Here is a 14,112-nt window from a genome sequence, read left to right on the forward strand (position 1 = left end):
TCTAACTACTATTGTGTACCTTAACCTTGAGTCTGTTGAAACTTTACTTCTGTAGCTTTCTCTTAAAAAAAACTGATCGTGTCCCCTGTTTTTTTCAAATCTCCCTTCATTCACAAACCTTATTAAGCATCTGAGTCCAGGGAACTCCCACAACACAATGGGTGTGATATTTATTCATTACCAAGTTAGGCTAACAAATTAGGGGGCTTCTCTATTTGGGTAAATAACTTCAATGAATTTTCCAATAGCATTTTAACCACCTTTTATATTGGTGCTCCTTTAATGTGCATGAATGTACTTTGCAGCCAGTTTGCACACAGCAAGCTCCTATAAACAGTGATGAGGTAAATTACCCAATAATTTATTTAGTGATATTGGCTGAGGGATAAATATTGGTCAAAACACTAGAACTGTCCTATTCTTCTTTGAATCATGCCATTGGAAAGATTTATATACATCCAGTGCAGATTGGGCCTCATTTTAATGTCTCATTCAGCAGACGGCACCTCCAACAATGCAGCACTCCTTTAGCATTGCACTGTTGTGTAAGTCTGGATTATGAGCTCAAGCCTTTGGTAGGTGGTTTCAACTGATGTCCTTCTAACTCAAAGGTGAGCATGCTACCATTGTGACAAAGCAGCTGATACTTTCTTAGCAGTTTACTACCAAGAGTATTGCCCACCTCTGAGGGGATTAAGAATTAACCACGTTCTCTGAGGCTGGAGTCCAGCGTAGGCCAAATCAGGCAGGGATGCATGTTCCTTTCTCAAAGGCATCAGCAATCCAACTGGGTTTTTGTAGTTCAGCTGCTTTCCTAGGTCTTTTTCATGGTGCCAGCCTACAAACTATAGTATCCTGTCCCACAAGTAGCTTTGGTGGGATTTGAAGTCGACTGGATTTATTCATTAACATTGCCACAGAGAGACGAGCTTGGAGCTGTTGTCACTGTGCCAGCCATTTAAGGACTAGACAGAATCTTTGTTTCTAGATTGGAATGTTACTCAGATAACACAGGCGATGGAGCAAAGGCTGAGGGAGATTTCGCATTATGGGCGGTGAACTCAGCCACAGGGTGATCCACCCCATAATTTCCATGACAGTAGTCTCACATTTATCCTCGGTTAAACAGCCTTTAACATCCCCTTCCTCCATGGTCATCACTTTTGGCTTACAATAACCCATCAGCCCAGAGATGGGGCCCTAAAACTAAAGCTGTCCTTCCATGTATAGGAATTGTAAACATTTGTAATTTAACAAATATCTGATTGAATCTTAGAACAACAGTCTTGCAAAGAAGCTGTGGTGATGTGAGCCATCTTGTAACACTCTAATATTGCCTGTTTTAACAAATGCCGCAGAAGAAACATTCTTAACCACAAAATTAAGCCCTGAAAGTCAAAGGGGTTCTATAAAATCTATCATGTCTGCATTCTTAGCAAGGGAGGTGGGGGAAATCAAGCATGATCCGTGCTCCAGATCAATGTCCAGTAATCCCCACTGGAAAATGTTGGATGTGTCCAGAATTGAACTCAGCTGTGATAACTTTATGGTTCAACAGCCCATTGACACTCGCTGCGTGCATCATGAACGTTACTTGAGCAGCACACCAGAGGTTTACTGGGCCCAGTGCAATTGTGGCGGGCTCGAGGATAAACAGAATGTCTGTTAAGCAATGATTAACCATGGAGGTTGCCTTTGATTCCCACTGTGACCTATGTTTCTCCTCCTCACAGGGCGCAGGTCCCACATCGGGCACCCAGGCAGGATCCGGACCAGCCTCGTCTCGCCAGTACACCCGACAGAGGGTAACTCGGGTAAACCTCAGGGACTTCATCTTCTACATGGAACAGGAGCGAGACACCAGGCACTCACTAGTACTGTACCGAGCGCTGCTGAAGTAGAGGGTGGGGGACCGAGGACTCAGTCCCTCTGACCTACATCTGCAGGCCATCAGCATTCAGTGACTGCCGCCTTGTGCCTTTTCCTAAAAAATAATTTAGTATCCAAATTTGTTTACCGTTGCCTCAGACCTCATCTTCTGATAACCTTTAGATACCTCTAGCTGAATGTTTGCACCCAGTATTTAAATTTTCTGCAACTCCCCACCCAGTTTTTGTCCATTTGTCGGTAGAAGTTAAAAAAAATGAACTGTGAATGCTGGTAAATCCATAATGAAAACAGCAAATACTGTAGCACACACATGACAGGTCCATCAGTACCTGCGCCAGGAATACACTTCTGAGTTTGTGTCAAAGAGGGAAAGGATCCCTGACCAAATTGATAACTGACCTCCTCCTCTCCAGTCGCTCACAGACTGGACCTGTTGTTTAGCAGTTTTACGTTTTAATTTAGTCGTTTTTTACACCCCACTCCCCATGTTTTTTGTGGGGAAAGGGGAGGCTGCAATCATACAGCTGTCTATTGTAGTCTTGGGTCTTGTTTCGATTCTTTAGTTTGTCTTTTCATAAGGTATTATTATGTTGTAACCAATTCCAGGAGTTAGTCAGAATAGCTGCTCCTGTATTCAAAAGCCTTTAGCAGTATTGAAAGCTATATGTTTAAGGGAAATATATATATATTTTTTCCATTTTATAACTTTATTTAAAGTTTCTTTATAAAACTAAAAATAAATGGTAACACGGCAGGGACCCATTGAAATTGCCTGAGATATTTTAACTGTGAGGGGATGTTGCTCAGCAAAGACCTCCTCATGGGTGGATTAAAGTGGGCATTGCCGGTTTCACCAGTGCGTGTTCTGTTTGTACCAACCAGTGTGGGGGATCATTTAGTTTTAAATCATTTTAAAAGTTTTTCTCTAAATTTCATTTGAGGGCAGGTGGGGGAATTAGTACAATTGTGGAGTACCCTAGTGATCCCAGTTGCACTAACTTTGTGAGTTGCCTCTCTCTCGTTCTCTCTGAAATGTGTTGCTGAAACCTAATACAATTGAGTGAAGTGACTGATTAAAGAGGGTGCCATACAGCAGTTGTTTTCAAATTTTTTTGGCTGCAGGACTACTTTTCAGATTGATCAGTAATCATGAACATACCAGTCCCCTGCCCGACCCTAACCTAAATTATACTATATAATACTCATAATATGAAAGTGCTACATGTAAAGATGTTTTAATAGTATTGTACCTTTTAGAATCTGTTGATTCTAATTCTAATATCAACAGGAGGAAGTTCCGTACAAATATTACCTAAAATAAAGGTTTTATTCCCATTTAAAAGATCTAGAATTCTCCAATTTCCATCTTTGCCCAGAACTGGAGAATAGCAGAAGGTAGACACACACACGCACACAGACACACACACACACACACACACACACACACACACAGACACACACAGACACACACACACACACACACACACACACAGACACACACAGACACACACACACAACACACTGTCATTCTTCATGCCGATTTCAGCACTCCTTCATTCTTGCTGCCCTCCGAGGTGAGACAGCCAGCCCACTTGGTGCTCTCTACATGGTGGCTGCTTTCCACTCCTGGCTCACACCGAGCACAGCTCCACTTGTGCTCATTTATTTACTCTTTTCTTGACCGTTCCACCAGCCTAATACTCATAGCAAACTGCAGTTCTCAAGATGAAAAAGCAACTGGGACTTCTCATGTGCTGACCATTATAAATCACGAATCAGCCAAGTCCTATTTGAAACTAACTGTAGTGCGCCATGTTATTGTCAGATTTTCCTCTGCCACTGCTGTAAAATCTGTTCAGCAAAAGCCCACCCAAATTATTGATTAAATTGGGGATCCCCTGGAAAGTTTCAACAGACCCACGGGGATCCACGGACCCCAGTTTGAGAACCATTGCCATACAGAACCAGAAGGTCCCAGGTTTTAATCCCGGTGTGCACAGAGTTACTAATTCTCCCTGGATTGCCATTCAAGTTGTCAGGGTTAAATTAACTGTCCCTGCACTAGTGTGGGGCTGGTGATGAATACCAAGTGGTCACTGGGCAGAATGTGTGTGTGGGCCTGGATAGTTTGGAGTTCTGTTTGACTGATGCCCCTCCATGGGTGGAGCGCCAGAGGACACTCTGAATCTTCTCCCAGCAAGGAGTCTGTGAGACAGATTTTCCTGTTCCTGCACCAGCTCATCTGAGCACATTTGACAGAGGATCTCTTGGCCCTAAGATGTCCTCTGGTTGGGAATGTAATTGAGGAAAATCTGCCCTGAAATCTTCAGGAAGAAAGTTAGTAACACAAAAGGGGGCTGATTATTCTCACCTTACCCCAGACTTCTCCACTTCACTATCTCAGTTCTTCATGAGTATTCACTCAGCAGTTTGCCCAATTTTAGTTCAAAATTCCCCTTTCCAGTGCTAATTAAGAATTTTCCTACCCTCAGTATTAGTTTACCTTTTTCTCCCCAGTATGTTTTCTGCCCAGCATTACTTCATTTCCTCCCCTGGTATTATTTCACCCATGACCCCTTTCACCAGTATTAATTCCCTCCTTTCCCCAGTATTAATACCCTTCTTCCTCCTGTACTAATTTCTCTTTTTGCTAATAATAGTACCTTTTAGCAGTATTAATTCCCCCTTTCCCCAGCATTAATTCATCATTTCCCCCATCCTCAGTATTAATTTCCCATTCCTGGTATTAATTCCCCCTTTCCTCAGTATTAATATCTCTTTTGCCAGGCATTAATTCTCCCTTTCCCCAGTATTAATCCGCCATACCCCTTTCCCAGAATTGATTCATTTCCCCCTTTCCTAGTAATAATTCCCACCTTTCCCCAGTATTAATTTCCTCTTTCCCAGCATTAATTCCCTTTCTCCAGAAATAATTCCCCTCCCTCCCCAGTATTAATTCACCATTCCACCCACCCCACTTATAGTTCTCCCTTTCCCCAGCATCAATTTCCCCTTTTTCTCAGTATTAGCTCACCTCTTTCCTTGGTATTAATTCCCCTTCCCCCCTTTCCCAAGTATTACCACTTTCACAGCTTGGTGCACAGTGTGGGTGTGAATGTTCAGATCAATGCTTTTGCGTAAAAGAGGTGTTGAAGTTTTGTCAAATTTGCAGATGTACACCCGCTACTATAAACAGCATGCAGTCATTGCATTGCTGTCTGCAGCCACAGAGTGTGTGTGTGTGTGTGTGTGTGTGTGTGTATACACTCCACTTAAACCAGAGAATGAGAGAGAGGGCACTGGTCTTCCAATCAGTGATGTTACTTTGTGCTTCGCTACCCTGAATTCTGCTTGGAGCACACAGTAACCTCTTGTCAGGCTGGTTGAATTTATCTCAACCACTCCCCACCCCTGGTTGTATAAGTGCGCTCTGGCACTCTGATGCATTACGTTTTTAACATTGTGAAGTATTGGGGAGGGTGGAGGGAGGGAAGGGAGAGAAAAAGCACAAATAAAGCAATTTGTCAGTCAGTTTAAAATACTTTTAATAATTTTTTTATGGTTCTTAAAGAACAAGCAGGTATATTTGCACTTCATCTGCAGTCTAGCCAAAATATTATTTAAGGTGTTAACTCAAATGAGCAAGCACAACAATCATGTAGGAAACAGAAAAGCTGGTTTTAGAAAGACAACAATTTGTACATAGTGTTTACAGAAAGACTTTTGTGTTAATTAGAATTCCGTTATTTTTGGTATCGTACCCTGTACATACAATTACGCTCTGCAGTCCGTGTGCAAAGACTTACTTGCAAACTTTGTACTTATTTTGTAAAAAAATAAAACATCTGTTTATTAAACATTGCATGTGTGCTCCTTTCTCTCGTTCCTCAGCGTGAATGTTTAAGTCTATTCCGCCCTCCTCAGTGATGGGGGAAAGAGGAGGGGAGGGGAATGCTCTTTCAAATGTCTGATGGGCTGAATGGTCGCCACCTGTGCTGTATGATTCTATGATTCCCTTCCTCTGGGGAAAAAGGAAACAAGCGGCTTTGCTAATGTTTCTTTGAGCTTCAATCTCCCCTTCCCAACACGTATCAATCTAATTGGCCTTGAACAGTTCCCTTATCTGACCACAATCCTTCCTGTGGGAGAAAAACAGTATTTTTCTAATCTCTACCCCGTTATGTACTTTGAGCTTATGTGTCCAACAGTTCTCTGTTTATTGTCCAAGATAAATAGCTTATTTACTTCAACTGTATCCTACACTATTAGCCTTTATTGCAAGGAAAATGGAGTATAAAAGTTGGGAAGTCTTGGCTACAACTGTACAAGGCATTGGTGAGACAGTGCCTAGTACTGCGTACAGTTCTGGTTTTCTTTGAAGAGGGACACTTCAATTGGAGGAAGTTTAGAGAAGGTTCATTCAGTTGATTTCTGGTATGAGGGGGTTATCTTATGGGAAAGGTTGAGCAGGTTGGACCTGTACACATTGGAGTTTAGAAGAATGAGAGGTGATCTTCCTGAAACATAAAGTCATGAGAGGGCTTGACGGTAGATGTTGAAAGGATGTTTCCCCTCATGGAGGAATCTATAACTAGAAGACACATTTTCAAAATAAATTTAAGGTAGAGATGAGGAGGAATTTCTTCTGTCAGAGGATCATTAGTATTTGGAATTCTCTATCCCAGAGAGCTGTGGAGGTTGGGTTATTAAATATTTTCAAGGCTGAGTCAGACAGATTTTTGATCTACAAGAATATTGGAGGGGTGTGGGGTGGGGGGGGGGGGGGGGCCGGGTGATAGACAGGAAAGTGGAGTTAAGGCCACAATCAGATCAGCCATGATCTTATTGAATGGTGGAGTAATTTTGAGGGGCCAAATGGCCTATTCTTGCTCCTATTTATTTTGCTTTATTGTTTTGAAAACCAGGATTGTTGCCTCCAGTAACAATCAGTTTAGTCTATTGGGTGTTTTTCCACAGCATACGCTGGAATCATCCAGCTTACCCACCACAAAACCCTCTCCAATACATCTATATCCTTTTCTGGATACTGGACCAAATCTGCAGGCCAAACTCCAGAACTAGTCTTCCTGCTACCCCATGCATGGTCAATATAATTTATTGTACTTGAATTGTGCGACACAGTCAAAGTTGGAAGTCGACAGAGACGTTTTGTACTGAGCAAAGGTAAGGTCAAGAAAGAACTTACATTTCTGTAGTGCCTTTCACAACCTGAGGACATCCCAAAGCACATTACAGTCAATTGTAATATGGTCACTGTTGAAATGTGGACGCTATTTGCACACAGCAACCTCTCACAAACAGAAGTGTGATAATGATCAGATGAACTGTTTTAGTGCTGTTAGTTGAGAGATAAATATTGGCTAGGATACCGGGGAGAACGCTGACATTGCACACTCCTTCAATGGTGCACTGGGATGCCAGCTCCGATTATAGGTTTGAGTCCCTGGAGTGGGCTGGGACCCACAACCTTATGAATGAGACAAGAGTGAATAACTAAGCCAAGGCATTTTGTTCTGAGTGGGAGTTGGTGCTGAATTAGAGCAGGTCTATAACACCAGGACAGGTAAATGTGAAAACAGGTTATACTTAACAGGTTAAGAGGAATGTGCTCATAATTTAACCATATAAGCACCAGCTTAATTCTGGTGATAGGTGCTGCACCCCCTCCAAGCTGTACAGATCCTCCCTGAAGTACAGTGCCCCAGAACTGAATGCAATTAATTCAGCTGGGGCCTGACCAAGACTCTGTACAACTGAATTATCAATTCCTTCCATTTATGTGGCTAATGGTTTGCACCATGGTGATCAACTCTGTGTTAAGCTTTGCGTGGTATAATTCAGCAGCCGCACTCTGGCATGGCAGTCTCTGCCGTTTTTTTCTGCAGAGGGAGAAAGTGGGCTGAAAAAGTGCACGATTCACTGGGCTCTGTTTTCTCTGGGCCAACTGAGCTTTTTGTGTCTGCTCTCCTCTTCCAATGCCCTTCCCTTTATAGTGCAGCCCCTTTGAGATACAGGCCAACATTCCATTAGCCTTTTTGGAACAAAGAATTACGCATGGACATGGGAAAACTATTGAGTGAGTATAGTCGAGGGTTAATGTAACAGATCAAAGGTCTCTCCTGTTAATATCACAAGGAACTCTGTGTTTTTATATGTACAGCATTTTTGATGGGTTTGTAGTTGTGCCAATTGAAAGCATTTTAAATTTGGTTCCTGACTGGTAGTGATAGACAGCTTGTAGAATCATGTAATATTTTGCTCAATGAGAGTAACTTGCATTTATATAGCACCTTTGATGCAGCAAAACTTCCAAGGCACTTCACGGAAATTATTCCAAATTTGACATTGAGCTACATAGGGAGTTATTGGAACAAGTGACCCAAAGCTTTTGTCAAATAAGTAGGTTTTAAGGAGCATCTTAAAGGAGAATAGGGAGGTGGAGAAGTTTAGGGAAGAAATTCCAGAGCTTAGAACCTAGGCAGCTGGAAGAATGGCTGAAGGATGAATATCGGATGTGCAAGAGGCTAGGACCAGAGAGATCTGTGGGGTGGGGTGGGGGCATCGTAGGGCTGGGTGAGGTTAGAAATACCGAGCGGTGAAACCATGAAGAGATTTGAAAAGAAGGATAGTCATTTTAAAGTTGAAGCCAGTGTAGGTCAGCAAGTACAGGGGGCGATGATTGTACAGGATTTGGTGCAAGTTAGGCTATTGAGCAGCAGGGTTTTGGATGAGGCATGTTTATGGCAAGATAGGAGGCCAGCGTTTGAACAATGAAGTCGAGGGGAAACAAAGGTATAAAAGAGGGAGACCATTCACTCCATCATATCTGTGACAACTCTTTGAAAGAACGATTCAGTCAGTCCCAATCCCTCACACTTTCCCCATAGCCCTATCTAGATTGAGTATGCATACCTGAACGCTGATTCCAACAGCTGCGTAAATAGTATAACTTTGGATTTTTTTCTCCAGTGCCTCTAATTCCATTGGGGGTTTATGCAAGATTTGAGTCCAGCTATGGGGAAGCAGATATCCCTTTAAATTGCTGCTTAGCAAACTCACAGCCCACCCAGAAAACCAATATGAGGGAAACTCAAATTCCAGTATTTCCATATTTCTGTTCAATTTAATTTGCTATTATGATAGGCTTTCAAAATAATGTCCGTCTCAACAGGAGTTCTAGTGCTGCAGCCTCATAACTCTGGAAGAATAGTCAAGAAATTCTGAAAGCAAGATTTACCCAACCATAAGTGATTGCCAAATCTGTAGTCTAAATCCTGCCTCAATGCTTATCCTAGTTCAGCACTGTACTTCCAATTTTGCAGATGGATGTCAATGAAAGACTTGATGAGAGATCAGTCTCACACACAAGCTCTCAGTACTCATGCCTGGTCCACACAAGGTGCATCCACCAAGAACCACGGGAACCCCTCAACAATTATTATTTTGCACAGTAAGTTCCACTGTAGCATTGTGAACAAATCAATCTCCTTTAGTGGTACTTATTATTGCTTTCTTGATGTAATCTTTAATAAACATTTCCATAGTTTGATAACTTGTGAATTTTGGTCTGATCAGAGAAGGGATAAGGAATGATAAAGCAGTCATCAAAAGGGAGGTGAGAGCATGCAACAGGCTAAGGGTGAAGTTCGGGTGGTGTTAAGGGTGGTGCAATACCTGGTAATTGTTAGCACAGCACAAGTGGGGAGCTGTTTGGGACAGATAAGTGGGGGAGGGAGGGGGCTACGAAATATGTTATTGAACTATTCATGGCGAAATATTAAAAATGAACAGATCAGAGACCAAAAGGATCTGATTGACAGAATGGATGAGTGACACACCTGCACAATTCTCAAGCCAGATGGGTTAAATCCTAGAAACCTTGACGAGTTGAAATACTGCAGGATTGCAATTAGGAGTAAAACGGAAACCTAAAAAATTACAGGCCAGTTTAGCTGACCATGACTGGGGGAAAAGGTGTTCCATGGGATAGTACAATAGCACATGACAAAGCATGGTTTTACAGACAAGAAGGACTTGTATTTATACAGTGCCTCTCACAGCTTCAGGAAATTGCAAAACATTTTGCCACAATGACAATGTTTTGAAGCAGTTATTGTAAGGTAGGAAATGTAACAGCCAATTTGCACACAGCAATGTGATAATAGCCAGGTAAACTGTTTTAGGTGTGTCGATTGAGGGGTCGATTTTGGCCAGCCTCCCCTGCTCTTCAAAATACTGTTGATTCATTCATGAGATGCAGGAGTCACAGGTTAGGCCAGCATTTATTGCCTATCCACGATTGTCCTTGAGAAGGTGGTGGTGAGCTGCCTTCTTGAACCCCTGCCGTCCACGTGGTGTAGTTGCATCTTTTAGTTCCACTTGAGGTGGCAAACTGGGCCTCAGTTCAACGTCCCAACCAACAGATGGGACTCCAGGAAGTGCAACACATCCTCATTATTGATTCTCCAACAGGGAAGCACACCCTCAGTACTGCCCCTCACACAAGTGCAGCACACCCTCAGTGCTAGCCCGTGACTGTGAGTATGCCCTCAGTACTAGCCCGTGACTGAGTACACCCTCAGTACTAGCCCCTGACTGTGAGTACGCCCTCAGTACTAGCCCGTGACTGTGAGCACGCCCTCAGTACTAGCCCGTGACTGTGAGTACGCCCTCAGTACTAGCCCGTGACTGTGAGTACGCCCTCAGTACTAGCCCGTGACTGTGAGTAGGCCCTCAGTACTAGCCCGTGACTGTGAGTACGCCCTCAGTACTAGCCCGTGACTGTGAGTACGCCCTCAGTACTAGCCCGTGACTGTGAGTACGCCCTCAGTACTAGCCCCTGACTGTGAGTATGACCTCAGTACTAGCCCCTTGACTGTGAGCACGCCCTCAGTACTAGCCCCTGACTGTGAGCACACCCTCAGTACTAGCCCCCTGACTGTGAGCACGCCCTCAGTACTAGCCCCTGACTGTGAGCACGCCCTCAGTACTAGCCTCTGACTGTGAGCACGCCCTCAGTACTAGCCCCTGACTGTGAGCACGCCCTCAGTACTAGCCCCTGACTGTGAGTACGCCCTCAGTACTAGCCCCAGACTGTGAGCACACCCTCAGTACTAGCCCCCTGACTGTGAGCACGCCCTAAGTACTAGCCCCTGACTGTGAGTACGCCCTTAGTACTAGCCCCTGACTGTGAGCACACCCCCAGTACTAGCCCCAGACTGTGAGCACGCCCTCAGTACTAGCCCCTGACTGTGAGCACACCCTCAGTACTAGCCCCTGACTGTGAGCACGCCCTCAGTACTAGCCCGTAACTGTGAGTACGCCCTCAGTACTAGCCCCCTGACTGTGAGCACGCCCTCAGTACTAGCCCCTGACTGTGAGCACACCCTCAGTACTAGCCCCCTGACTGTGAGCACACCCTCAGTACTAGCCCCCTGACTGTGAGCATACCCTCAGTACTAGCCCGTGACTGTGAGTACGCCCTCAGTACTAGCCCGTGACTGTGAGTACGCCCTCAGTACTAGCCCCTTGACTGTGAGTATGACCTCAGTACTAGCCCCTTGACTGTGAGCACGCCCTCAGTACTAGCCCCTGACTGTGAGCACACCCTCAGTACTAGCCCCCTGACTGTGAGCACGCCCTCAGTACTAGCCCCTGACTGTGAGCACGCCCTCAGTACTAGCCCCTGACTGTGAGCACGCCCTCAGTACTAGCCCCTGACTGTGAGTACGCCCTCAGTACTAGCCCGTGACTGTGAGTACGCCCTCAGTACTAGCCCGTGACTGTGAGTACGCCCTCAGTACTAGCCCGTGACTGTGAGTACGCCCTCAGTACTAGCCCGTGACTGTGAGTACGCCCTCCGTACTAGCCCCTGACTGTGAGTATGACCTCAGTACTAGCCCCTTGACTGTGGGCACGCCCTCAGTACTAGCCCCTGACTGTGAGCACACCCTCAGTACTAGCCCCCTGACTGTGAGCACGCCCTCAGTACTAGCCCCTGACTGTGAGCACGCCCTCAGTACTAGCCCCTGACTGTGAGCACGCCCTCAGTACTAGCCCCTGACTGTGAGCACGCCCTCAGTACTAGCCCCAGACTGTGAGTACGCCCTCAGTACTAGCCCCAGACTGTGAGCACACCCTCAGCACTAGCCCCCTGACTGTGAGCACGCCCTCAGTACTAGCCCCTGACTGTGAGCACACCCTCAGTACTAGCCCCTGACTGTGAGCACGCCCTCAGTACCAGCCCCTGAATGTGAGCACACCCTCAGTACTAGCCCCTGACTGTGAGCACACCCTCAGTACTAGCCCCTGACTGTGAGCACGCCCTCAGTACTAGCCCCAGACTGTGAGCACACCCTCAGTACTAGCCCCTGACTGTGAGTACGCCCTCAGTACTATCCCCAGACTGTGAGCACACCCTCAGTGCTAGCCCCCTGACTGTGAGCACGCCCTCAGTACTAGCCCCTGACTGTGAGAGCGCCCTTAGTACTAGCCCCTGACTGTGAGCACACCCTCAGTACTAGCCCCAGACTGTGAGCACGCCCTCAGTACTAGCCCCTGACTGTGAGCACACCCTCAGTACTAGCCCCTGACTGTGAGCACACCTTCAGTACTAGCCCCTGACTGTGAGTACGCCCTCAGTACTAGCCCCTGACTGTGAGCACGCCCTCATAACTAGCCCCTGACTGTGAGTGGGCCCTCAGTACTAGCCCCAGACTGTGAGCACGCCATCAGTACTAGCCCCTGACTGTGAGCACACCCTCAGTACTAGCCCCTGACTGTGAGCACATCCTCAGTACCAGCCCGTGACTGTGAGTACACCCTCAGTACTAGCCCCTGACTGTGAGCATGCCCTCAGTACTAGCCCCTGAATGTGAGCATGCACTCAGTACTAGCCCCCGACTGTGAGCACACCCTCAGTACTAGCCCCTGACTGTGAGCATGCCCTCAGTACTAGCCCCCTGACTGTGAGCGCACCCTCTGTACTAGCCCCTGACTGTGAGCACACCCTCAGTACTAGCCCCTGACTGTGAGCATGCCCTCAGTACTAGCCCCCTGACTGTGAGCGCACCCTCTGTACTAGCCCCTGACTGTGAGCACACCCTCAGTACTAGCCCCTGACTGTGAGCACACCCTCAGTACTAGCCCCCTGACTGTGAGCACACCCTCAGTACTAGCCCCAGACTGTGAGCACGCCCTCAGTGCTAGCCCCTGACTGTGAGCACACCCTCAGTACTAGCCCCCTGACTGTGAGCACACCATCAGTACTAGCCCCAGACTGTGAGCGCACCCTCAGTACTAGCCCCTGACTGTGAGCATGCCCTCAATACTAGCCCCAGACTGTGAGCACGCCCTCAGTACTAGCCCCAGAGTGTGAGCACGCCCTCAGTACTAGCCCCTGACTGTGAGCACGCGCTCAGTACTAGCCCCAGACTGTGAGCACGCCCTCAGTACTAGCCCCTGACTGTGAGCACGCCCTCAGTACTAGCCCCCTGACTGTGAGCACGCCCTCAGTACTAGCCCCCTGACTGTGAGCACGCCCTCAGTACTAGCCCCAGACTGTGTGTACGCCCTCAGTACTAGCCCCTGACTGTGAGCACATCCTCAGTACCAGCCCGTGACTGTGAGTACACCCTCAGTACTAGCCCCTGACTGTGAGCATGCCCTCAGTACTAGCCCCTGAATGTGAGCATGCACTCAGTACTAGCCCCCGACTGTGAGCACACCCTCAGTACTAGCCCCTGACTGTGAGCATGCCCTCAGTACTAGCCCCCTGACTGTGAGCGCACCCTCTGTACTAGCCCCTGACTGTGAGCACACCCTCAGTACTAGCCCCTGACTGTGAGCACACCCTCAGTACTAGCCCCCTGACTGTGAGCACACCCTCAGTACTAGCCCCAGACTGTGAGCACGCCCTCAGTGCTCGCCCCTGACTGTGAGCACACCCTCAGTACTAGCCCCCTGACTGTGAGCACACCCTCAGTACTAGCCCCAGACTGTGAGCGCACCCTCAGTACTAGCCCCTGACTGTGAGCATGCCCTCAATACTAGCCCCAGACTGTGAGCACGCCCTCAGTACTAGCCCCAGACTGTGAGCACGCCCTCAGTACTAGCCCCTGACTGTGAGCACGCGCTCAGTACTAGCCCCAGACTGTGAGCACGCCCTCAGTACTAGCCCCTGACTGTGAGCACGCCCTCAGT

At 46.8% G+C, this 14,112-nt stretch overlaps 1 protein-coding gene across 1 annotated transcript in view; it reads left to right on the top strand.

Moving 5' to 3' along the window:
• LOC121280139 (transcription initiation factor TFIID subunit 4-like) overlaps window positions 1–5,731 on the top strand; it is a 333,722-nt gene extending 327,991 nt beyond the window's left edge. Inside the window, exon 16 of the mRNA XM_041191822.1 lies at window positions 1,734–5,731. Coding sequence (XP_041047756.1) covers window positions 1,734–1,901 — 168 coding nt within the window. The 3' untranslated portion in view covers window positions 1,902–5,731. The remainder of the gene's footprint in view (window positions 1–1,733) is intronic.
• The last annotated feature ends 8,381 nt before the right edge of the window (window positions 5,732–14,112 follow it).

Source organism: Carcharodon carcharias, chromosome 7, assembly GCF_017639515.1.
Source record: "Carcharodon carcharias isolate sCarCar2 chromosome 7, sCarCar2.pri, whole genome shotgun sequence".
Classification (NCBI taxonomy): domain Eukaryota; kingdom Metazoa; phylum Chordata; class Chondrichthyes; order Lamniformes; family Lamnidae; genus Carcharodon; species Carcharodon carcharias.